The following is a 25,834-nucleotide window of genomic DNA, read 5'->3' as shown; positions in this document are numbered from 1 at the left end:
GATTTACTAAAATTGACCACTGGTCAGTGTGTCAATGAAAGAATGAATAAAGGCAATTTTTTTTCTTTCTGGATCGATTTGTTGGTTTTTTTGGGATCATTATCATCATCATCATCAGGCTCATTATTTTTTCGTTATATTCGGTTGTGGTTTCAATATTGATTTTCGTTTTTTTTCTGATTTCCAGATGAAAATGTACCATTTAATGATCATTTTGTTGGTGATCAGAGCAAATTCTTTCATTCTTTCAATCAAATTGAACAACCAAAAAAACACTTAACTAGTTAGTTGTGTGTGTGTTGATTATGTTAAGTGTCGAAATAGTCGATTATTATTAGTAGTGGTGGTTTATTTCCAATGATGATGATGATTATTTTTCAATTGATTTTGGAAATATATTTCGTCTTTTTTTGCAAATTATTTACTTAGAATTATTACATTATTATGATGATGGTGGTGATTGATTTTTGGTGTCCAAAAATCAATATGGTAAAATGAACTAAACACTTTTTTCACTTTTTGATGAACTTTATATTTACGAAACGATAGCCAAGCACATCAATTCAACGATAGTCCAAAGCCATCATATCAGAAAATCATCAATTTAATGTGATCAATGAATTGAAAACAATTTTCCATTGCCCCACAATATTTCTATTTATTTTACTGGACACTTTGATTTTTTTTCATTCCAAAAAATGATGTGTGATTCATTTCAGAAACGTTGTATAAACAAACAAACAAAAAGATATTAAATCCAAAGATAAACATTTTCATCATCAGAAACAAATGAAAAAAAACAAAGAAAGAAAAACTTCAAACTTTTTATTAAAGATTGTTTGTTTTTTTGGTTGGTTGTTTGTGATCAAATCAAAACAAAAGTAATTGGAAATTTGAACTAAGCAAAAAAGGAAAAAATTATTGGTTTTCTTTTGTTTCCGGAAAGATTTTTGTTTTCTGGAAATATTTTCCTTGAAAAGTAAAAGGAACAGAATAAACAGAAACTTTTTCTTTTTTTTCTGGTGATCCATTCATATATTCAATGATTTTTGATTTAGATAGATGGATAGATGGATTATGTACTTGAAATTAAGTTTGGTTTGATAGTTTTTTTTTGAATGCAAAAATGATCGATTGTTTTTCACTCTCTCTTACAATCGAAAACAAACATTGTCATCATTTTTTTTGTTTTTTTTATATGAAAAAATAAGATGATTATAAACTTATACATCATTCATTCATTCATCCGATCAATCTTACAAGCAACAACAACAACAAGAATATATCCATCTTTTTTTTTACCAAGAATAATCCATTTCAAAAAAATCAATCAAAATTTTTTTGAAAAAACTAAGAATTTTTCTTACAATGGTTTTGGCTATATATGATGTTTGTTGGTGATGTCAATCAAAAACCACAAACCAAACCAAAAAGCAACTACAAACCACCATTCCTGTCATACATTCATTTTTTCTGATCCTGGAACAACAATAACATGTGTGTGCTAGCGAGCGAGTGTGTCATTGAGATATTCAGAATCAGAATCAAAATCTTTTCACCCAACCAATGCAGAATAAATCTGATCAGATCAAATCAAATCACAGAGAGAGAAAGAGAGAAAAATTGTTTTGCAATTTTGGTTATGTTGATCATCATCATAAAGGCAAAAAACAAAAATCAAGTAACAGTCAGTCATTCATTCAGTTGTCAAATCAATCTGTGACGACATCCATCATCATCTTCAATGATTTTCCGATGGCAGATGATGTTCATTCTTTATATTGAATTTTTTTTTCAATTTCTGGGCAGAGGATAAAAGTCATTCATGACATCTATGCACACACACATTTGACAAGATTGAAAATGATGTTTAAAAAAATCTTGATATTTCATTTCAATTTTCAATTTTAATTTCATCATCATCATCATTATTATTATTGTTATTATCCGATTGCGCAATTAATATCCATTGTTTGTATGTGTTGGGTATGCAAGCTTGGATTTACATTGTTTTTTGTTTTGTTTCTCTCGTTCGGTGTGTGTTCCATTTGAATTTTATTTCAATTTTCAACATTCATATCCCTCTTCTCTCTCTAGGTGTTATTATTCACGCCTTTTTTCATTTCATTTGATACACAATGCACAAACACAACTAACTAACTTGCAACAAACAAACCAAATCAAACAAGCAAAAAACATGAAATAAAATCCAAAATAATAAAAAAGAAATTATTATTTGTTATATGTGGACAATGGAAAAAAACAACAACAACAACGAAAATCTAACAATAGAATTCAAATTCATTTCATTTCATTTAAACATGCTTGGTTTCATCAATGAATAAAATGAAAAAGAGGGCCTGAAAATTGAAATGAAAACTTGCGGAATGAAATAATAAGAGGAAATAAGTGTTAAAATTTCTAGGTTTTTTTTCCACTTCTTCTTCTTTCCATTTCATTTTTCTCTCACTTACTTTGATTTGATTTTCACATTCAAACTCTATCATCATCATCATCAACATCGATGATGTGTGCTGTGTTTTTTTTTGTTCGATCCATTTATTTTTCTATTTTTCATTCTCGGTGTTACACACTCATTTCATAGTCATGTTCCAGTAGGATCACTTACGCAACAATGATTATGATGAACTCTATTGATGATGATGATGATGATTGTTGATGATGATAAAATCCATGTAATAATGTTCAACAAATCTGTAGATCTGTAGATATTGGAAATGATTTTTTTTTCGTCAAACAATGAAATCTTTGTAGCGTATAATTTTCTTTTTTTTATTTCAAGCATTCAATAGTGGTGGTGGGCAAATGCAAAAAGCAAATAACCTGAAAATTTGAGAAAATGGAAAATGTTATTTTCATGTTTTCCATTCACAACCATCATCATCATCATCACATAATCAACCCAAATGAATATATTTAAATTTAATGATGTTTGAAAATTTGAATTTTTTCTTGTTGTTTTTGTTTTTGTTTTTGTTAACTGATTATCATTTAATGAAAATATCAATGTTTTTTTTTGATCAATAAAGATACAATTTTGCAACATTATCGAACTAATTTGTCAAATTAAATAATTACCAGAACCAAACAGGAGTTTGGTGTTTTTTTTCTACTTTCCTGGTAGCTAAAATTTCCAAATATACTGGATTCGAAACGAAACAAAACAAAACAAAACAACAAAAAAACCGTAAATAACCGTAAAAATTTGTCTTGTTTGACACATTTTATTCATAGTAGAGAAACAATGGATACAATTGTTTCGACTTACTCTGACTTATCCATAGAGTTTTGAAAATAGATTTCATTTCATTTCAAAGTTTTTTCATTCTATTCTTTTTTCCCTCTCCACAAAATTTCACTTCATCATTCACACAAAACACACAAACAAAAAAACGGCTACATTTGTCAAAACGACCTTAGATCGATCGATGACATTTTGTTTTCAACACCACCACCACCACCACCAAATCATCATTGTCACAATCTATTTGTGCAGTTTTTTTTCCTGTTGGATCAAATCTAGAAAAAAAAGATTTTTCTTTTATAAACACCAAACAATGAAAATTTCGAATTGAATTGAATGATTCGGTCGACCTTTTCTATTTTTGTCACCTTTTTATTTTGTCCAAAGTTACCCTGTTTCTTTTTTTTTGTACCCTGTAACAATTGTTGTTGTTGTTTTGGATGTTTATTTGTAAATTTTTATTAGTTATTTAGTTTCAGGAAAACAATGATGATTTTCTATTTCTCTATTTTCAAAAAAAAAAAAAAAAAATTATTTACAATTTGAACTTGGTAGCGCCATCTTTTTGTAATATGATTACATTATTCTCATTTTTTTTCAAACTTATCAAATTACCGATAGATGGCATTCAAGTTGATAATTTAAAATTTGGTTAACCATAATAATAATGATGATAACGGTAACAAAAAGGATAATGATTTTTTTTATTTCAACATTTATTTATTAAATCTTTTAAAATTTTCTGAAAAGAAAAAAAAACATTTGTTTATAATTCATAAGAATTCATAAAATTGACAAAAAAATTAACATTTGTAGCGTTAGACATTGCTGTTTTTGGCTATTGTAATTTGTAATTTGTGTAAATGCGAATGTGAATGGAAAAAAAATTAAATTTTCAAAATTAATAAATCACCAAGGATTTTGAATCAATCAATCAATTAATCATCCAATGATGGATCAGATGGACCACATTGTTTCAATTGTTCATTTGTTTTAGCCAATTTAGTTTTCAACGATTGATTTTCAGCTTCCAAAGCATTAATTCGTGCAACCAGAGTGTCTTCTTTAGCTTTATACATTTTATGCACACGATATCGTGTATAAGTTTGTGTATATTTATCACGTGCTCGTAAATTCATTCGTTGTTGTTGTTGTGGTTGTGATTCCGAAACATTTTGAGTAATTGTTGTTTCAATAGATTTACTAGCTGTAAGAACTGATGTGCTAGTTGGTTGTTGTCGTTGTTGTTCCAAATTTGTAGCATTTTCCAACGATGAAGATGTAGCAGTCGACATTGAAATTGAACGATTAATCGGTTGTTCACTGGTGGCCATTGTTGAATTTTCTTCATCATCAACACCAACAACATCAATATCAACATCATCATCATCATCATTGTGTTCAGATGATTCAGATTCCAAATTATCTTGTTGTTCATTCAACAATGGTTGATTTGGTACAATTAAATTTGAAGCCATCGATGTATTACCTGATGTAGCCGAAGTATTGAATAATGGATAATCAATGGAAGAAAATGTTGATGTCATTTGACCAGTTGAAGTATTACCAATTGATGTAGCCAAATTTGAATTTGTGTTTACAGTTGGATTAGTTTGTCCAGTTAACCATTGATTAGGATTAATATATGACATTGTTTGATAACCACCAATACCACCATTAATGATCAACGGTGTCGAATAAACTGTTGATTGAAATTGTTGTTGTTGTTGTTGTTGTTGAGGAGTAATGTAAAGCAAATTTTGATTTTGTTGTGGATAACCAATAAATGTATTTTGTGGCAATGTCAATGCTGAAGCCAATGTTGAAGAATAAGCCAAAGAATTTGTTGTTGTTTGAGGAGCGATTAAATAATACAATGGTCGATTTACTGTTTGCAAATTTGTATTTGGCTGATTTGTTTGAGCATTAGGATTCAACAAAATATTCTGATTTTTGTTTTTGTTGTTGTTCATATAAAGATCGATCAAATGTCTGCTTGATACATTATAAAAAAATTTGATACTTACCGATGCTAATGATGATGAAGATGATCCAGATGGAATTGCTACCATCGAAATGGAATTTGATCCCAATGAAAATTGATTGTTGGACATTTTTTTTCAGAAAAATTGGCTACTTTTAAACTAAATCAAGACAAATATTTGAGAGGAAAATTTTAAATTTTTATTATCATTATTATTTATGATTGTTAAAATTGATTACAATTTAAAAAAAATCAATAATAAAATTAATAAAAAGATAGATAGCCATAAATTTATCAAAAATGATGGCCATATCGGGAATAGCATCCGAAATCGATTGATGATCAAAAAGATAGAAAATTTTCAATACAATATCGGCTAAAAATTTTGCAAAATAATTAAATATTCGTAAACATATTGTTATAATCAATAACAATATTATGATGGCTAATATACGTAATAGCCAGGAAAATTTTGGAAAATTTCGGCCAAAAAATTTAATAAATTCATTCAAATAACGTATTGTTATTGCTAATTGATAACGTGGATCTAATTCATCAAAATTGGCTGGAATTATAAATCGAAATAATGGTCGATTTCTATTTGGTCGTTGCATCTTTGTGGATCGATTCAAAACTTTTGAAAATCGAAAAATAGATCAACAAAATCGATACCAAAACAAAACGAGGCTCAACAGACTGAACAATAACAAGTGAATGAATGAAACAATGCTCACTTGTGAATCTCTATATTGCATCAAATTTTGCTACTCTATACAATGATTGTGTGTGTATGCTTGGTTAATGCTCGTTGCGACATATACCACACACACAACGAATTATCAGTGAATTTCGATAAAAAAACAAACTTACCCGTATAGGAAGATATGGTTGATGATAATAATATCGTAAGATGTTACCCAATCGAGATGAGAAAAGCAATTGAATGAACCGATTAAGCCAAACCAAAACTGATCTTCGTCTTTTGGACAAAATTTCGAAAATTCGAATTGTCGAATTTTCATAGCTCAACAGATACAATTGATACATTTGAGCAGCAGAAGCAGCAGCAGCAACAGTTTTGTAGCCATTTGCTCATCATTTTTTTTGAACTAATAAAGGATACAATTCCAGACATGCGTGTAAATATTTCTGCTCTTATTCAACAGTAGGAATTGGATCTTTATGGATTTTGTATCGGTTTTTTTTTCAAAATAAATTTCCTTTTTCCACTATCCGTAAGCAACAAATTCTTAAGTTCTATCATCTTAATATTGATAGAACAAAGTTTATCTCTCAAGTTAATCAATTCCAAAAATATGCCAGAATCTGATCATCCAATTTCGATTTTACAAACACAAACCAGACGTGTAACCAAACGACGTCATCAACGTTTACATACACGAAATTATCAACATCCATTCAATCTATATGACCGAGATTTTAATCCCAAACGATTAATTTGTAATTCTTGTTGTTTAATCGGTATATTTATTCTTGTTTTCATATTGTTTCTGTTCATTTATTTTGCATTGAAAAATGCTGTATACTAAATGTAATCAAATTTTTCCAACAAAATCAAAAATAAATATGAATTAATGTAAAAAAAATATAAGTGTCCATTTTGTCTATAATTTATTCGTTTTATAATTATTTTGGCATATTGATCCCAGAAATTGTATCAATCAATCAATATTTTTGAAAAATATATTATTCAAATAATTCCTTGAATGTATATACAGATGGCGTTCATGTTTAGGATTTGAATTTTTTATTTCCAAACCAAACCAAACCAAAAAAAATTGATCATTTTAGTAAAATTTTCTTTGTCATTTCTTTGTCTTCACAATTTACTTATTTTGTCCGATGTTATCTTTGAATTTCAAGTTATCAATCGGATAATTTTTTTGTTGTTGATTACATCGCTAAATAATTCATTGGTAATAATAATTTACACAATTAGAGGGCGATACTTGTATCAAAAAAAAAAAAAAAAACAAATTTGAGCCACATTTTTATTGAATGTAAACACACTTGTGGTATATATTCGAAGAAAAAATAGTAGTAGCATTGATAAGTGAAGAAAAATTCAAGCAAAATCTACCAAGTTCTTTTTCTTCTATCCCTCTCCTCCCAAAAATGTATCGAATATTAATGCTGCTACCTCGATCAACAACAACAAAAAAAAAGTAGCAACTCATTTTATCCAATTTTTATTCGGTTTATACAATGTGAACTTTTTTTTTCTGTTTGTAGGGATGCACTCATCAAATTGAATAACAAAAAAAAAATTGTATCCGTGGATATTCTAATGGTAGTGGTTAACGATGATGGAGTTTGGTACCAAAATTGAAAAAAAAATAAAGATTTCTTCACATCATTTTCTTTGGTTATATGGTGTTTATGTGTGAGCCAGGCATAATAACAACAACAACAAATTAACGAGAAAAAAAGACATCTTTTTTTTTCTTTTGGTTCGGCATTTTGCTACACATACTAGTCATTTTAGTTTGTTTTTATCTTTTTTGGTTCCTATTGACTCGAAAGTTTTTTACCTGTTTCGTTTTTTTTAATTTGAATTTTCACCTGCTGTTGTTGTTGTTTTGTTCAATAAATTTTCTTTTTTTGTATCAAAATCTTTGTATCAAACTCTTTTCTTCTTTTTTTCGCTTCCCGATAATTGTCGATTTGAAAAATTATCAGCAAATTTTTTTCATTTTTTGGAAAATAAATTTATTCAAAATATTAATATGATGATGTTGATGATGATGGTGATATTATCATCATCACCATCATCATCATCATCACTGTTGACATTAACATCATCGGCATCATTAGCATCATTATTTTCATTATAAAAAAAAGAATTCCAAATGTCAATCAAATAGATTTTTTTTTGGTAACATTTTTCAAAAAAAAAAGAATGACATTTTAAAATTCTGATACTCATTCTATGATATTTTTCGTCTATTTTTTTCTGGTTCAATTACAAAGTAAGTCATATTTTTGCTGTCCTTTATTGATTCCCGATACAAATCAATCATTCATTTTCATGACTAATTTTCATCGATCGATCGATCGATCAATGAACAAACAAACAAGCAAAAATCAACAACATTGGTCATCATAATCAATTAAAATTAATTGATTGTGCAATCCATTTTTTTCTTGATTCTTATTTTAGAAATAAAATTCATTTCCTTTTTGCATTTCTTTCTCTCTGTGTGTGGTTAGTGTGTGCATATGCTAAATTGATTAGAATCAATCTTTTGTTGTTGTTGTTGTTGTTAGGATTAATTTCCGTTTTGCTAATTCTTTATTTAAATCAATTGAAGAACAAAATATACATTACATTACAGTACTTTCACCCTATTGAATATTTCACAATTTCATCATGATGATTTCCATATGGATCATTTTGGTTTGTCCCCCCTCCTCCCCTCTCTTTCATTCTGATACTTAAAACGCCTACAAATGTATCAAGAAATATCGATTATCGTTGATAATCAATAATGAATTGATTGATTAGTGTGTGTGTGTGTGTGTTTCATTTCATTTCTTTCGTGTTTGATGAGAAAAACACACACACATAATGTTAATGGTCCTGCAAAAAAAAATAATTTCGTTTTGTTTTTTTTCTTCGTCCTGGTTTTGTCAGCTGTCAAATTATTATTATTATTGTTGTTGTTGGATGAATTAGTAGCGATTAAAACAAAACAAAAAATATTCTATTTAAATCGCTCAAATTTAATGACAAAAATCATTTGCTTGGTTGCAGTTGTAGATTAGTTTCAACAACAACAGCAAATAATTTTCATGTTTTTTTTCTGGTATTTTTTGATTTGTCATTTTTTTTTGTTTCGGGTTTGATTCAATCATCATCATCATCATGGCCATTAGATTAATTTATATTCAAATTAGGATAGATAAAATATAGAGAGAATGATTATGATTGCCAGTTTTTCTCTCTCTCTCTCAGTTTCGTAATCATTTTACAATTTTTTTTCTGTTTGTTTGGCTTTTCAATTCAACGGAAAAACAAATATAATCCATATTGTTTCATGTTTTTTTTGCTGTTTTACTTTTTGTTTTGATTTCGAAATTGAATGAATTCAAAAAAAATGAATAATGACAAAAAAATGTATCATTATCTTGATCCAAAACGGATACATTTTTTTCGACATTATGCAATAGTATCAAATTAAAAAGTCATGAAACGATATTGGGCAACATTGTATCCAAAAAAAAAAAAAAAAAAAATTATTTGAATAAACATCTCAAACGATGATGATGATGATGATAATGTTTATAATCAAAATGAAAATTGTAAATGTAATAAATTATAATTAATTTTACAAGAAACAAAAATTTATTATTATTAATCTTGATCAAATCAGTTTAACATTTTTCAATTTCTCCCTCCATGTGTGTGTGTGTGTGTTAATGAAAAATAATTAAGTGAATAAAATTTTATAATCGAAAAAAAACAAAATTTGATAATTGTTAATGGCAACCTGACAATACTGATTTTTTTGATTTTTGATTTTTTTTCTGATTTTGGTTGTTATGTTTGTTATAATGGATTATTATTGTTGTGGTTGTTAACGTTGCCGTTGTATATCCAACGTGATTCATGGATTTTTTTTTTGGTAACGGATTTTATTTTTTTTGAAAATGTCATACACGTTACCTGTATTTAAAATGTTAAGCAAAAATTAGAGTGTTAGAAGTGACAACAAAACATTTTTTATTTTTTAAAAATGTTTTTTCTGATGAAAATTTGTTCCCGTGTTAAATTTTTTTGTTGTTGCTGTTGTTGATTAATTGATTTTTTTAAAAATATAAATTAAATTGTAAGTTTTTCTTGAAAACATTTTGTTTTTGATTGTTTTCTCTTCGTTTTGTTCACCTATATAGACTCAGGTGTACTTTTTTTTATTCTTATTTTCTTTTCGTCCTCACTATTCTCTTTTTCTTTCTTTTTTGAATTTATATCATTGATTGATTGATTGATTGTGAGAAAAAACATGCTGTGATAACCGGATGGATGATTTTTTTCAATATTCCAATAAAACCTGACAATAATGATATTTTTTCTTTTTCTTTGCAATAAATGAATTTAGATTTTTGTTTCTTGTTTGGTTCGAATGTGAAAAAAAATAATAATCGATTGGCAAAGTGAACAAAGTTTCATGTTCGGGGAAAATCCAATTATTAATCGATTGATAATCGATTATTAAATAAACAGCAAATAAAAAAAAGATTATGCCATGCGAAAAAAGAAAATTTTGCTTATGGGCACATTGCTGTTCATGGGCTGGTGTACAATACAGCTCTATTTATTTGTTCATAAACCACAATCACAACGATTAAAATCGGTTTGTTTACAAATCAATTTTTGAATAACTTTATTTTTTTTGTTTTTAAATAATTGATTAATTACATAACTTAGGCATTACCATGGTTTATACGTGGTAATAGTGATAATACTGAAATCGATAATTCCATTTCAAATACTGATCATTTATCCTCATCCTCCTCCTCATCATCATCATCTTCATCATCATCATCAACATTAAGTCATAAGAAATCCGGTGGTGAAATTGATAAAATAATTGATAATAATAATAATAAAAATAGTGCCAATAATAATAATAATAATAATAATGTTAAAAATGATAATAATTTTAAAGATAATAATGGCCGAATTGTAAAAAATACTAATAATAATAATAATAATAATACTGAAGAAAACGAAAAAATGAAAATGAAAACAATTGATTTTGATGATTTATCATTAAAAATTGAACATCTTGAATATGATCTCAGTCAACAAACCAAATCAACTGAAGTGATGTTACGTTTGCTCAAAAATATTGGTAAATTGGCCAATATGATGAACAAAACTGTTTATGAAGTGATTCATGATAAAAAATTAATAGAAAAAATTATTAATCCACCAGTGAATAAGGTAATATTTGTGTTTGGTTTTTTATAATGAACTTTTAATGATGTTTTTTTTTAAAAATTTAAAATAGAAACCCGTAATTTGTGTATTATTATTTGCGTGCAATAGAATAACAGTGAAAAGAAATTTAGAACAATTATTTAAATATCGTAATGATTCGGAAATATTTCCAATTGTTGTTAGTCAAGATTGTAATCATGAAGCAACCAGGCAAATAATTGAATCATATGGTGATAGATTGACATTCATTCAACAACCAGATCAATCCGATATACAATTGAAAGGAAAAAATCAGAAAAAATTTAAAGGTTATTATAAAATTAGTCGTCATTATGGTTGGGCATTAAATTATACATTCAATATATTGAATTATGAAACTGTATTGATTGTTGAAGATGATCTTGATATTGCACCAGATTTTTTTGAATATTTTCTTGCATTATATCCATTATTACGTTCTGATTCTAGTTTATATTGTATATCAGCTTGGAATGATAATGGTAAACAATCATTAATTGAAAAAGATCCAAGTATGTTTATAATTCAATTTCAATCACTTTATAATCAATTTAATGTAACTTTTGCTTTGTGTTCATTAAATTAGCCAAATTATTTCGTTCAGATTTTTTCCCAGGTCTTGGTTGGATGTTGACTAAAGATCTTTGGCTTGAATTTCAACATAAATGGCCTAAAGCGTAAGTTATTTTTTTCTTTTCGAATGAATTCTGAAATGAAATATATTTTACAAAATAGTTTTTGGGATGATTGGATACGTGAACCAGAACAGCGAAAAAATCGAGCCTGTATACGTCCGGAAATATCACGAACACGTACATTTGGTAAAAAAGGTGTTTCAAAGTAAGTTTTGATTCAGGTTTTTTAAATGCAAAACTAATCATCATTCTGTTTCATTGACAGCGGTTTATTTTTTGAAAAACATTTAAAATTTATTCATTTGAATGATGAATTTGTGCCTTTTACTAAAATGAATCTATCTTATCTTTTAAAGGTAAATTTTTTTTTCTTGTTTCTATCGATTTGACTTTAATCAATTTTTTTTACATAAATTTCTATATAGGAAAATTATGATGTTGAATTTATAAAACAAGTTTATAATAGTCGATTAATATCATTGTATGATTTAAGAAGTTTGCCTATTATTTCAAAAAATGATTTAAAACAACAACAACAACAACAATTATTGAATGACAATCAAACATCATCAATGTCAAAATTATCACCAATTGCATCAAAATATTCAGTTCGTATACAATATGAAACAAGGGATCAATTTAAAAAGGCTGCCAAAATGTTCGGCTTAATGGATGATTTTAAGGTTAGAATCTGAAATGATTGATTGATTGATTGAACTTTTTTTTCATTTAATTTTTCAAATTTCTCTTTTTTTTCTCTTTCAAAAAGTCGGGCGTACCACGTACCGGTTATCAGGGAACTGTAGGTTTTATCTATCATGGTTATCGTGTTTATTTAGCACCTAGTCCAATGTGGAATGGCTATAATGTTACATGGAAATAATGAATGAGACAACAACGATTTTTCATTTCATTTCATAAACTTTTTTTTCATCATCATCCATTTTTTTTCCTTTTTTTCTACCACTTTTTTCTTTCTGCTACTTTGTGACTATAGTGTTTTTATTTAATTTATTTTAACGTTTTTTTTTTCGTTTCAATGTTTCATTGATTTTGTTTTTTTGCTACTTTGTTTTTTTTTTTGGTTTTTTTTTTGAAAATCCAATCATTTTATCGGGATTTGCAAAAGTCAAGTTACTACCTACCAACCGCAACACCCTCTCTCTCTCTCTCTCCCCAATTCCATTTAAATTCACATCCAAATTAACCCACCTACCACATACACACATCAAATGACTGAATTTCACTCAAACAAAACAAAAAATCGTTTACCGGTAAAAAGAAATTTATATAGATAGATTGATTTATCGCATTCCATTTCTCCTTTCATTTTCATTTTCACTTTTACTCACTCAAACGTTCTCCTACTTTTTTTTTGGAATACCAAAATACTACACATACATCCAACCAATTATATTTATTCACCAAAATACAAATGAGACTGAAAAAAAATCCAAACTTTTCTCATTAAATAATATTTTATTATTAATAATAATTTGAAAGGATTAAATTTTATTATAAACCATCCACACACACACAAAAAAAAAATATTTATATTTCCAATTAAATAATAATGATAATAAAAAAAATATTAAATTTTTAATGTGATTTTCAAAAAAAAGAAAAGGAATATATAAATTTTGTTATTATAATGATGGCAATGATTATAATTGGATGATTGTGGTAGTTGGTTTGTTTTGGTCGGTTGGAGTATATGATATGATTGTATTTTCCCGTTTGATTTATTCATAAAATGATTATGGTAACCATTTTTCAAATTGATCACCAGTTATAATTCTTTTTTCATTCATATAGATTTGGCTATTTTCTTGATGACGTTCTAGAAAATATCTATAATTAACCATCATACCGCATGAATTTGAAAGGCCACGTGTTGATATATCAGCTAGCCAATTTAATCGCCACATAATGGCACCATTTTTCATATGAAAATTTGCTAATTTAAAAAAAAGGAAATTTGTGAAACAAAAAAAATTTGTTTGCAAACAAAAAATAAAAACTTACCAACTGGATTTAAAGCATAACCACGACGTTTTTCATGATATAAATAATGTGCACAAATACGCATTAATGGTTCACGAAATGATTCAACTAATGTTTGATCAGTTATCCAATTACCTGAACGTAATAATTGTATTAAACGATTCCAAAATGTTTGTTCATCTTTAACAGCTAATATACCACAAAGACGTTCATAATCTGAATAACGCATCCATATTTTACGAAAACCTTTTGAATCATCTTGTCGTTGTATTGCCTGTATTGCTGTTAATAAATATTCAGTAAAATTTGGTATCGGTGATAATGAACTAAATCTTGTCATTAATGGAAATTCGGCTTTCAATCCGCCAGCAACTTGTTTAATCAATTGATTACCCAAATCAATACCATTTAGACCTTTTTGTGTTGATGATATTGAATAAAATACAGCAGCATCGACAAGATTAGGATCTTCAAATTGTTGATGTAATTTTGGTGAACGTGAAAATGATTGTAATTTAAATGTTTTTCCATTAATCATTGTTGTTATTGTTGGTGATGTTGGATCATCTTTTGGTGAACTTAATGCATCATGTTTATTATCATCAGCGAATCCATTCAATAAATTTGATGTTTTTGATTGAATATCATTATCATTACCCTGTTGTATATTTGTTCGCCGAATTATTTCCTTTTGTTTTAATGAAAAGTAAACAAAAAAAAATGAATAAATAAAATCAAAAAAAAATTTCTTCATCAACAAACCTGAATAGATGATGAAATCGATGGCACTAATGCTACATGTAAAATAACCAATGGTTCACCTTGAAGACATGAATGTGAAAACATATAACAACGTCTATACAGTCCAAGACGATGTTTTAGATCTAACCAATTACGTATTGGATGTACGGCTTCATATTCAGTTATCTAATAAGAAGAATAAAAATTTTTAAAAAACAATGAATCGATCAAAACATTAATAACATACTTTTTGTAGAATCGATGTAGGTGAATCCCATGTAACACGTTCAAGACGAAGAAAACCGGCATTAAACCATAGCGAAAGTAAATCGGATAATTGTGATGATAATAATCTTAAATAAACTTTACTTGATGGTCCCATTTCCGATACTAATTGTGGATGTGATAGTACTGTAATAAGATCACTACGTAAATCGACTAAAAATTTAACACCAATCGGTAAACGTGATATTTGTCGAAATAGATCTAAATATTGTGGCCGTATTTGTTTCTGTAAACGATCAACCAATAATGCAGCATCATATGGTTCTTGTCGAGTTTGTGTTTGTAAAAAACTTGAACTTGCTTGTGATGCGACATCAATTGTTGTTGATAATTCATCCGATAAAAAACAAAGATAACGAAAACGTTCCAATGGATTTGAATCATAATAAACATTACATAATTCTAATGCTAATTCTGATTGTTTCTGTTTATGATAAAATGATAAAAAATTACAATTACAAACAACAAATAATTTTAATAAATATAATACCTGTGTAATATCACGAACAGTTGATAATTGTACAATTAATGTTGAAATATGTTGTAATTTTTCCAGATTACTATTCAAACCATTTATTGTTATTGAATTTGGATCATAAACATTTTGTCTAGCAAATTTTAAATCCCATGATGATGATGTTGTTGTTGTTGTTGTCGATGATGATGATGATCGAATAGATAATAATGATGATATAGGATTTTGTATTTTTCGATAAATATTTTCATTATTATTATAATGATGTTTGAAATGAATTAATCGTAAACATTTAAATAAAGAATTTATTATCGAATAATGATTGGCTATTATTGATTTACTAGCCATTATATGATGATTGAATAACATTTTTCTTTTTTGGTTTTCTCTCTGATGATGATGATAAAATTCAAAAATATCTTGGAGTTTTTATAATGTCCAGAAACAGACAAGCAGAAACAAAAACAAAAACAAAAAACAAAAATGGTTAATGATCGGCGTTATGTACAAACACACAAATGTATCTGTTTCATGAAATTTTTTTTTCCTATTTCATTTCATTTTTCTAATCAAACACAAAATTATTATTCAATAAATAAATAAAATTCAGCATTAAATTTATAACATTTACTTACTTACTTTACAACTTGGTATGCTACTAGAACCATATGTAATTAAAATAATAATAATTATCATGATTAATATTGAAACAACCGTCTTGATCAAGGCTATTTATCCATCATTTATCAACATTTTCAACCATAGTTATCGTTGTCGTCATTGATAAATTTCATTCGTTCGTTCGAACGAGAAAAGAAATGATCCGAAACCAATATGAACAATGTAATCAAATCAAATAAAATATTGTCAATGAAATTTGAAATGAGAAAAATAATGATAAAATCTTTTTCTTTGAAAATTTGTTTTCTTTTTTCTAAAATGCGTTTTGCTACATTTGATTCGGATAATTTCTTCTTTTTGTGTGTACTGTGATGATTTCGTCGCCGAGAGGTGATTAATTTTGGTCTGGTTCCAATGATTTCAACATTGAAATTTTGTTCATTTTTTTCTCTCTCTCTCTCTCTCTCTCTCTCTCTCTCTCTCTCTCTCTCTCTCTCTCTCTCTCTCTCTCTCTCTCTCTTTGATTGATTCAATGGAAAAGAAAAAATTTCACTTGAAAATTTTCAGTTTGGTTTTAGAAAGGCAAAATGTACCTTTTTCTCTCTCTCTCTCTCTCTCTCTCTCTCATTCGAATTCAATTATAATGATTTGATAAGCTAAGCATGCAGTTGATCAAATGTTTTCACACCAATTGTTGATTAGATAAATGAAATTATTTTCAAAAAAGCACTTTCAGCTCATCAAAAAAAAAAAAGAAAAAAGAAGTTCAATACAAACACACATAGCATCTATTCAGCTGAGTTTTTTCATTTTCATTATCATTGTCATCATTTTTACCATCGACCACTAGATGGCCGTACATTTTGTTTATGTCATCATTTTTTTTTGAAACACACATGTTTTTTGTTTTTCTCAATTTCATGATTTTGTCTGTAAATTTTTTTTTGGATTTTTCATCGTTCAACAAAAAACTAATTAATTGATTAGTGAAATGTCATATGGCTATTTTTATAATCATGGATTACCATCGATTATTAGACAAATTCGTCGAATTAAACGATTTCGTGAACCAAAATTTTATGCTGTAGCTGTTGGTCGTCGTATTGGTATTTATCGTTCATGGCCATCATGTAAAGTACAAATTGAAAATATTTCTAATGCAAAATTTCGTCGTTTCGATACACATCATGAAGCTATTTCTTATTTGGAACAAACACCAAATGAACTGCCATTACCATTACAAGATCAAATGAAACAAATAGATTCGATTAACAGTAATGATAATGATTTGGTTGATGATTCATCCATTGTTTATATTGATGGTGCTTGTTGGCGTAATGGATTACCAGATGCATGTGCTGGTATAGGTATTTATTGGCCTGGTGCACCTGAACGAAATCAAAGTCTTATAATTGATGGTCGACAAACAAGTATTCGTGCCGAAATTTGGGCAGCAATATTTGCCATACGACAAGCTAAACAAATTGGTTTAGATAAAATTACTATTTATACTGATTCACATTTTGTTATACAAACAGCAACTGTTTGGTTATATAAATGGAAACGTAATTGTTGGTTAACATCATCCGGTGTTGAAGTTAAAAATCGTTATGATATGATGGCATTAGATGAATCAATTAGACAAATGAAAAAAATTATATGGCGTCCTGTACGTGGTCATTCAGGTATCCCGGGTAATGAAGAAGCTGATCGTTTAGCTAATGCTGCTATTGCTAATTATGAACAACAACAATCCAAATCAATCAATAATAATAATAATAATGAAAATCTGTCTAAAGATTAAATAATTTCCAAAAAACAAAAAAAAATTCTCTAAATTCATTTTTTTTCATTATTTTCAAGTTTGCTTGCTTTTCAAATGTCAAATATCAAAAATCAATGAAATTGATTTTTTCGTTCTTTCCATCAATTCAGCGCATCGCCGTTGATTCTCCTTGACGATAGATAGATAACGAGAGAGAGAGAGAGAGAGAGAGAGAGAGAGAGAGAGAGAAATAGAAAACTTGCCATTCTACTTACTATTCTGTATACTCATGATGCTGATGATGACCTTGGATTTCTTTTTATATATGAATATTTGTAATGGAAATTGATGCCACAATAACAATCGAATGATACTGCGGAAAAAAAAATTTCCTTGGTATTTTATTATCATTCCATTCTTTTCTGGAACGATTACACATCATTTCACAATTTACAAACAACAAAAATTTTTAATGATCCATTCAAAAATTATATAGAACTTTTTACGTCATAATTCTGATTGGGTGATATTATTTCACTATATATTGAAGCAATTTTTCAAGAATTTCTGGCATTTTTCAAAATCAAAGAAAAAAAAGTCAAAAGTCAAAATGTTTATCAATGAAATTCTCAATAATAATAATAAACAATCGAATAATGATAATGATTATTATCGATTATTGGGCTGTGATCCAAGTTCAACGGTAATTGTTTTTTAAAAAAATCTTATTTCACTTACTTAATTAATTTTTCAATTAAACAAAGTTTAGACTGAACAAATAATTGCTGAATATCGTAATCGTGCATTACAATTACATCCGGATAAAGCAACCAATGAACAAGATCGTTTAGAACGTGAACAAAAATTTTGTCAATTATTACATGCAAAAGATATATTGATTGATGCGAATAAACGTAAACAATATGATCGTTGGTTAAATTCTGGTCTAGCAATTTCATTTGAAAAATTTTCATCATTATCAAATCATTGTCATACATCTATACATTGGCTTAATAATAATTATCATAATCAACAAACAAAAGCAATAACCAATAGCACCACTATAGCAGATAACAATAATGAATCCAAATCGAATATGATTTATAATCCTGATCCAATTGAATCATTTCGATTCAATCATTCATCATCATCATTCAATGATAATGATAAAATTCTTAAAATGTTTCGTAATTATCAAATTTAACTCTTTTTTTATTATTTAATAATAATTATTTAAAAACAAAAGAAAAAATAAAATCCTTAATGAACAATAAAATAATAATAATAATAAATAAGCTCTGTAGCAAATTAATGTTGTTGTTGTTGTTGTTGTTTTTGGAGAGAATAAAAATAAAATAAAATCATTCAAAGTTACAAAAAAAAATAATAATAATAATTATAAATCACAACATCCATATATCAATACGAAAACACACAGAATTCAAAATTACAAAATAGCTGCTATTTTATCTCTTCGCGTGTGTGTCAATCGATAATCATGCTGATGATTTTGATGATGATGATGATGATGATTATTGATGATGATGAGATCTTTTTTTTCAAAAAATAATATTGATTATGAAAATCACAAATATAAATAATCGAATAAAATGATTATGAATCAAAGACGATTTGTTGATGATAATGTATCATTATTATGATTATTACCAACACCAGATGAATAACCATTTCTAATAATCATTGTTTGTTTATGATCGGATTCTTTTTTCATTATTGATTTTGATTCATCATTCAATTGTTGTTGATCATCATCATCATCTTGATCTTCATCATTTTGTATTACTGTAATTGGTAATTTATTAATTTGTTCAGCAGCAAATATTGTTTCTTGTTGTTGTTTTGATTGAGGTACATCATAATCAATATTATTTGATTGATTAATCATCATCGATATTGATTCTGGTTCAAAATTGTTATTTGGTATTATTACTGCTGTAGGTGAATTCGGTGGTAATGATGTTGCCTCTAAATATGGTGGTGGACTTTGATCACTATCATTTGAAATAATTATCGATTGTATACGTGAATTTTCATCATCATTTGATTCATTATTTGCATTTGCACCAAATATTTTCTGATATAATGGATCATGAATTTGTTGTGATGGTTGTTGTTGTTGTCGTTGTGCTGGTTGATTATAATCATCAGATGATTGTTGTTGTTGCTGGTGTTGTTGATCATTATTATTAATAATAGATATTTGTTGTTGTTGTGATAATTGATGTTGACGTTTTTTATTTGATTGTAATGAATTTCTTGCACCATGATCATATTGTAGATTACGATTATCAAAACACATACGATAAAGATCATCATCAGTCAATTGTGGTCGTGATTGATATTCATTACGTAATGTTTCATATAATTTTGTCAAACGATTTGATGTTAAATGATCTTTAAAATTTAATGAAAATTTATTATTATCAAATGATGATGATGTTGTTGATGAATGACGATTAAAAATTTGTGATGATGGTGATGATAATGAATTATGATTATTATTATTCATTGATATTATTGGATTATTTGTTGAGATTGTTTCATTCAATAATGATGATGATGATAATGTATTATTCCAAGTTTTATTCATATTGGCAAGTTTTTTAATAAATAATTGTTTAATTTCATCTAATTTATGGACAATACCCTTGAATGTTGGACGTTCATCTGGATCCGGTAACCAACACCAACAATTAACAATAAATAATATATCCGGTATCATATGTGGTTTTGGCAATCTATAACCCATATTAAGAAATCTAATTAATGAATCAGAATGTACTTCTTCATATGGTATACGGCAACGTGTATATAATTCCCAAACCAATACACCATATGACCAAACATCAGATTTGGTTGTAAAACAGTGTTCAGTTAATGATTCTATTGCCATCCAACGTATTGGTAATTCTGTTGTTTGATTCTTTACTCTATAATAAAGTTTATTATCTTGATAAAAACGTGATAAACCAAAATCACTTATTTTAACAACACCATTTTTATCTAATAAACAATTTCTTGCTGCTAAATCACGATGTACAAAATTCTGTTGCGATAGATAATCCATTCCTAGATAGATAGATTGGATAATTAAAAAATTGTTAAATTTAAAAACAAACACCAACCTGATGCAATTTGTCTTGAATAATTAATTAGATCACATAATCTTGGTGAATTATTATTATCACGTACATAGCTACGCAAATCACCATAATGCATAAATGGTGTTACTAATGCTAATGATGGTTGTGGATTTGCTGGCGGTAATGGGCAAACAATTGTTATAAATTTTAATGACATAACATTTTCATGTGAAAAATTTTTCATTATAATCATTTCTTCTAATAGAAAACTATTCTGTGATTGATCTTTGATTGTTTTGACTGCAACCAAATTATTTTCATCATTATCTAATTGTCCACGAAATACATAACCATAATTTCCTTGACCACATAATTCAATTAATTTCAAACGATTTGAATCTTTTAATATTAAATTTTGATTTTTCATTTGTTTACGTATTTCTAATCCATTTTCAATTGCTTCAAATGTTTCATCTAGGAAAAATTTATTAAATTAAAATGATTTCCAAAAACAAAAACAAACAAAAAACATACCAAGTAAATGTTCAGTTTCACTGCTAGCAAGTTCAGTCATTGTAAATTGTCTATCAATCAGATTATATTGATTATTATTATTTGTTTTTTCATTTGATGGTATATGTCTTCGAATATATAACCATAATGCACCCAAACCAATTAATATTAATGTTAATAAAAATATAAAACCAAGCCAAATATAAGCAAGTTCAGATTTTTGTCTATATTTTGTTGGTTCGGAATGTTCAAATATCATTTCACCCAAACTAAAGTAAAAAAATAAAAAATAATTTTTATTTCAAAAATTTTTTTGCGAAATAAAACATACCGTGTTTTATTCGTTCCAATTTGAATCGTTACATTTTGCGTAATACCAATCAATTCTTTTAATTCCAAATCATTAATATCAACAATACAATCAATACGATTTAATGAACGAAATTTTTCCGTACAATTATAATTATTATCAATTTTTATATCGATTGGTATATTATCATAAAAATTTTCACCATATAATGATAATAAACGATTTGATTCGGAAACATTTATACGTTCGATTGGTGAAAATTTTGGATCCGGATAAAATATTATTCGACCTTCATGTCCAATTATACCATCTAAATGTAATTTATAATTAACATTCAATAATCTATTTAAATAATAATGATTATTATTATCATTATTAATATTTTTAGTCATTTCAGATGGCGGTATATAACAGGTTAAATATGATGATGTTGTTAATGTTGGATGTATATAATCACATTCAGTTAATAAGGATAAATTATTATTTGATTGTGATATTAATTCCAATTCAGGATATAATATTGAACGAAGATGATCACCAAAAAAATTTATGGTTGAATTGGATGAATAAAAACCAACAAAAATATTTTGTTTTGTTTTCATAGATGGATTTCTTCTATATTCAAATTGTCCAAGAAATTCAATTGGTTGATTTTTTCCAATTAATTTTTCAAAACGAAATATAAATTTTTTCTCTAATGAAAATGGTTTTTCAATAAATTTTTCCATTGATTGTTGATTATGTCGTCGTCGTCGTCGTTGTCGATGATGATTATTTGCTGAAAATTGTTGCAAATCATCACAAGATTCGAAATTAAATTCAAATTTATTATTAAAAATCATATCCGATGTTATTAATTGATAAGAATTTTGATGATTTAAATTTGCTGAATAATAATCAATTTCAAAACGAATGGTTTTATTTTTTGAATGTATTTGATTTGTACTATTCAGTTTCATTGTTTTACATATGACATAACGATGACCTTTAGTTAGCTATTTGAAACAAACAATTAGATTATATTTTTTAAATAAATAATTTTCAAAAAGTAAAGTAAACTTACAATTTGACAATTTTGTTCACCTAAATATAATGATGCATTTGTACCGATATTAAGATATTTACCAAATAATAAAATTTCAGTACCACCTGCAAATGGACCATATGTTGGATGTATACCACAAATCAATGGTGATAAATATTGAAATGTTTCATCCAATTCAATACTACCATCAATCATAAAACCACGTTCAGCAACATTCAATTTATCTGTTGCATTGAAATATATGATTGCATTATGTTCATAATTATTCAATGATTTTTCAATCTGACAACGAACAAATGTATCTTTACGTTCAATAATTATACATGGTATATGACCAATATTAATTTTCAGATCACTATTTGATGTGGAAGATTTTGATTCACCAAAATTATAACCATAAAACTTTAATTCACTACCACCTTGAATTGGTCCTTGTTTTGGTTCAAATTGTTGAACAACTGGTGGACATTTTGGTTGTAAATTTTCTAATGATATTGATTTTTTTATTACACATTGATTATTATGCCAAAAACAAGATTTATGTTTCAATTCTGAATGATGTTCACGTAATTGTATACATGATGAACATGTTGAATAAACTGAACAAGATATTATTGGATAACGTATTAAATGATTCGATGATAATAGATAAAATGTTGCTGTTTCAACATCGAATGGTATATTTTGTAATGATAATAATGGTTCTTGTAATTTTAAACGATAAATTGAATTTATTGATGAATATTGTGATTTTTTATAAAATTTATATAGATAACCATTGACAGTACCAACAAAAATATATTGATGATTATTAATAAATATTGATCCTAATGATGTTATGCGATCTATTTTGTTTCAAGAAAAAGATAAAATCAGTTTATAAAAAAACAAAATCAATATTAAACACAAACCATTTTTAATATTAATTATTGGTTGTACAATTAATGGTTCACCATATTCAATAAAACGATTATCAATCGAATAAGGACATTCATTTTCATTCATACTTGAACTGGTTTTTTTACATTGTCGTATCGTGGTTGTTAATTTTGGTATTAATTTTTCATTACCAGTCACTATACAACGATTAAAACCTTTTTGAAAATGTTGTGAAATTTGTTCCATTGAAAATTGACAAACGTTTGATTGATTTAGATCATCATCATCGTTGAAACCAATTAAAAGTTGACCATCTTGTAAAGTTGAATTCAAATGAAATCCATCATAATCATTACCATTTAATGTTTTTGATAAATATGCTGAATTTGCTTGATAAAATTGATTACATTTTAATTTTATTTCCATATATGTTAATAATGAATTTGAACGATTTTCACATAAACGACCTAAACGTAATTCAGTATTATTATTATTATCATATGATTGATGATGATGTTCCATGAATAAAAAATATGCAAAATTATTATAACTAAAACCGGTAATGAATTTAAATTGATAATTATCATTTGATTTTAATTTAATTCTTGAACAATCATTTATTTTATGTATAGCATAACGAAAACCATGTTCACCAATTTTACGTGCAGAAATGAATGGTAATTGTAAATTTTTATCACGATTATTATCATTCGAAAATGCCGTATAGAGGATGTCATTTGAACCGAAAAACATTAATGATGATTGATGACCATTTGAATGGGCAAGAAAATTTATCGGTTTTAGATATTCATCATAATCGGTTTGATTATCAATATTTTTTGACATTTCATTCAGTAATTTCTGTTTGAAGTGCAAAAACAAAAAATTATAAATATTTATTTATTAATTAAAACATTAATAATTAATACAAACTTACATTATCAACATGACAATCACCATAAAAATTTTTCAAACTAGTAGCAAAAATTTTTTCCTGAGAAAAATTTGTTGAAATTTTATTACACAAACCACAACGATTTGTACCACAAACAAACATTGATGAATGATGTTGAAATATTTGTACAATATTATTGTCGGTGGTGGTGGTGGTGTTTGAACATCGTCCATTCAGTTCATATGGTCCATTTGTAAAATTTTTTTCATATAAAATAAATTTCCAATCATTATCATTAGTAGTGTTTTTTATCAGATCAATACGATAAACAGTATTATTACTACCGATAAAAAATTCATTCGAATCGGTACGATAAACAGTGAAAAATTTATTATTCTGATTATTCAATGTAAAATTCACCAATCTTAAATGTTCATTTCGAATTAGTTTATTATCATTCCAATTAGAATCGATTGATAATATTTCATTCAATTTTGATTGTTGTTGTTGTTGTTGTTGTTTATCTGATGATGTTGTTGATGATGTTTCTTGAAATTTTAATAAATTTAAAAATGTTGATCGTCCTAATGATAAACAATCATTCGAATCGATCATCATAAACAAAAGAAAAAGAATGATGATAAAATTCATTTTTCTTAATCGATAATTATAATTTTCGATGGCCATTTTATAACGAATAATAATGATGATAATAATGATGATTAATATTGATTAATTATTGATCATTATAATTGATTGATTGATTGATTGCATTTTTTTTTTGTTACCGATGAACTTTTTTTTTTATCATATCTTGATATTTGATTGCAATCAAAAAAAAAAAAGAATTGATGATTAATTAATTTAATTTTTTATCATTGAATTCAAATTGGAAGCAATGAAAAAAACAAATAAACAAACTTTTGTAGGGTAAAATCGGGACGAAAAAAGAAAAGAAAAGAAAATTTCGATTAATAATCAAAATAAACAAAACGATTAATTATTGGGTTGATTATTGTCATGGAATTTTTCCTGCAAAATATTTACCTTAACCAGAAAAAACAAAAATTGCTCAGATTTTTCACTCAGATCATTTACATTGAAAGATATACATCATTATCCACATCACTATGGACAACAAATTTTACTAACTAACTAACGATTGGTTAACTAGGCAACCGGTTATTATTATTATTATTACAATTTTCCCTCACTTCTTTCACTTAAACATCCTCAAAGTTATTTTTTGCTGGTGATGATGATGAAAAAACACAGTGACAAATTGAGAAAAGAGAGAGAAAAAAAACGGAAATAAATTACGAAAATCCGG

The 25,834-nt window shown here is 26.9% G+C and overlaps 5 protein-coding genes across 9 annotated transcripts; 2 read left to right on the top strand and 3 right to left on the bottom strand.

Moving 5' to 3' along the window:
* Positions 1-4,086: 4,086 nt before the first annotated feature.
* Positions 4,087-6,294, bottom strand: LOC113794701 (uncharacterized). Its single transcript, XM_027344827.2, has 3 exons — positions 6,120-6,294; positions 5,293-5,409; positions 4,087-5,211 (listed from the first exon to the last, which is right to left on the bottom strand). The coding sequence occupies exons 2-3, from the start codon at positions 5,377-5,379 to the stop codon at positions 4,204-4,206; spliced, it is 1,095 nt and encodes a 364-aa protein (XP_027200628.2). The 5' UTR covers positions 5,380-5,409; positions 6,120-6,294; the 3' UTR covers positions 4,087-4,203.
* A 1,264-nt stretch (positions 6,295-7,558) lies between these two features.
* Positions 7,559-13,164, top strand: LOC113794712 (alpha-1,3-mannosyl-glycoprotein 2-beta-N-acetylglucosaminyltransferase-like). Of its 2 annotated transcripts, none has more exons than XM_075820112.1 (9): positions 7,559-8,239; positions 10,370-10,624; positions 10,699-11,217; positions 11,285-11,744; positions 11,819-11,909; positions 11,968-12,072; positions 12,133-12,223; positions 12,293-12,550; positions 12,637-13,164. In XM_075820112.1, the coding sequence occupies exons 2-9, from the start codon at positions 10,517-10,519 to the stop codon at positions 12,748-12,750; spliced, it is 1,746 nt and encodes a 581-aa protein (XP_075676227.1). In that variant the 5' UTR covers positions 7,559-8,239; positions 10,370-10,516; the 3' UTR covers positions 12,751-13,164. The 2 variants fall into 2 exon arrangements, with proteins under 2 accessions (XP_075676227.1, XP_075676228.1); XM_075820113.1 differs by lacking the exon at positions 7,559-8,239 and adding an exon at positions 9,893-10,099.
* Positions 13,165-13,444: 280 nt separating this feature from the next.
* On the bottom strand, positions 13,445-16,766 carry LOC113794722 (malonyl-CoA decarboxylase, mitochondrial-like). Of its 4 annotated transcripts, none has more exons than XM_075820109.1 (6): positions 16,008-16,766; positions 15,388-15,937; positions 14,860-15,321; positions 14,634-14,798; positions 13,893-14,559; positions 13,445-13,824 (listed from the first exon to the last, which is right to left on the bottom strand). In XM_075820109.1, the coding sequence occupies exons 2-6, from the start codon at positions 15,739-15,741 to the stop codon at positions 13,625-13,627; spliced, it is 1,848 nt and encodes a 615-aa protein (XP_075676224.1). In that variant the 5' UTR covers positions 15,742-15,937; positions 16,008-16,766; the 3' UTR covers positions 13,445-13,624. The 4 variants fall into 4 exon arrangements, with proteins under 4 accessions (XP_075676224.1, XP_075676223.1, XP_075676225.1 ...); XM_075820108.1 differs by having other exon boundaries at positions 15,388-15,791; XM_075820110.1 differs by having other exon boundaries at positions 16,012-16,766.
* Positions 16,767-16,867: 101 nt separating this feature from the next.
* LOC113794724 (ribonuclease H1-like) lies at positions 16,868-18,663 on the top strand. Its single transcript, XM_075820114.1, has 2 exons — positions 16,868-18,461; positions 18,523-18,663. The coding sequence occupies exon 1, from the start codon at positions 16,985-16,987 to the stop codon at positions 17,795-17,797; it is 813 nt and encodes a 270-aa protein (XP_075676229.1). The 5' UTR covers positions 16,868-16,984; the 3' UTR covers positions 17,798-18,461; positions 18,523-18,663.
* Positions 18,664-18,941: 278 nt separating this feature from the next.
* Positions 18,942-25,420, bottom strand: LOC113794711 (hepatocyte growth factor receptor-like). The gene is made up of 7 exons (XM_027344841.2): positions 24,547-25,420; positions 23,642-24,470; positions 22,749-23,575; positions 21,707-22,680; positions 21,397-21,644; positions 20,905-21,336; positions 18,942-20,848 (listed from the first exon to the last, which is right to left on the bottom strand). The coding sequence occupies exons 1-7, from the start codon at positions 25,189-25,191 to the stop codon at positions 19,380-19,382; spliced, it is 5,424 nt and encodes a 1,807-aa protein (XP_027200642.2). The 5' UTR covers positions 25,192-25,420; the 3' UTR covers positions 18,942-19,379.
* Between the last annotated feature and the right edge of the window lie 414 nt (positions 25,421-25,834).

This window comes from Dermatophagoides pteronyssinus, unplaced genomic scaffold (assembly GCF_027571235.1).
Source record: "Dermatophagoides pteronyssinus isolate colony J.1.1.1.1 unplaced genomic scaffold, Derpt_VIB-CSIC_2022.12 sq0005, whole genome shotgun sequence".
Lineage (NCBI taxonomy): Eukaryota > Metazoa > Arthropoda > Arachnida > Sarcoptiformes > Pyroglyphidae > Dermatophagoides > Dermatophagoides pteronyssinus.
This window is presented reverse-complemented; position numbering and strand designations above follow the sequence as displayed.

Excerpts from the sequence above, each read along its gene's own strand:
- LOC113794701 (XM_027344827.2), bottom strand. The coding sequence starts at position 5,379 with ATGTCCAACAATCAATTTTCATTGGGATCAAATTCCATTTCGATGGTA. Across the intron at positions 5,212-5,292 it reads CTTCATCATCATTAGCATCG|AATATTTTGTTGAATCCTAA; the intron begins GTAAGTATCAAA and ends AACAAAAATCAG.
- LOC113794712 (XM_075820112.1), top strand. The coding sequence starts at position 10,517 with ATGCGAAAAAAGAAAATTTTGCTTATGGGCACATTGCTGTTCATGGGC. Across the intron at positions 11,745-11,818 it reads ATTAATTGAAAAAGATCCAA|CCAAATTATTTCGTTCAGAT; the intron begins GTATGTTTATAA and ends TCATTAAATTAG. Across the intron at positions 12,551-12,636 it reads GCTTAATGGATGATTTTAAG|TCGGGCGTACCACGTACCGG; the intron begins GTTAGAATCTGA and ends TCTTTCAAAAAG.
- LOC113794722 (XM_075820108.1), bottom strand. The coding sequence starts at position 16,068 with ATGATAATTATTATTATTTTAATTACATATGGTTCTAGTAGCATACCA. Across the intron at positions 15,322-15,387 it reads CTGTTCGTGATATTACACAG|AAACAATCAGAATTAGCATT; the intron begins GTATTATATTTA and ends TATCATAAACAG. Across the intron at positions 14,799-14,859 it reads CTACATCGATTCTACAAAAA|ATAACTGAATATGAAGCCGT; the intron begins GTATGTTATTAA and ends TCTTCTTATTAG.
- LOC113794724 (XM_075820114.1), top strand. The coding sequence starts at position 16,985 with ATGTCATATGGCTATTTTTATAATCATGGATTACCATCGATTATTAGA.
- LOC113794711 (XM_027344841.2), bottom strand. The coding sequence starts at position 25,191 with ATGGCCATCGAAAATTATAATTATCGATTAAGAAAAATGAATTTTATC. Across the intron at positions 22,681-22,748 it reads GTGAACAAAATTGTCAAATT|CTAACTAAAGGTCATCGTTA; the intron begins GTAAGTTTACTT and ends TGTTTCAAATAG. Across the intron at positions 20,849-20,904 it reads TTCAAGACAAATTGCATCAG|GAATGGATTATCTATCGCAA; the intron begins GTTGGTGTTTGT and ends CTATCTATCTAG.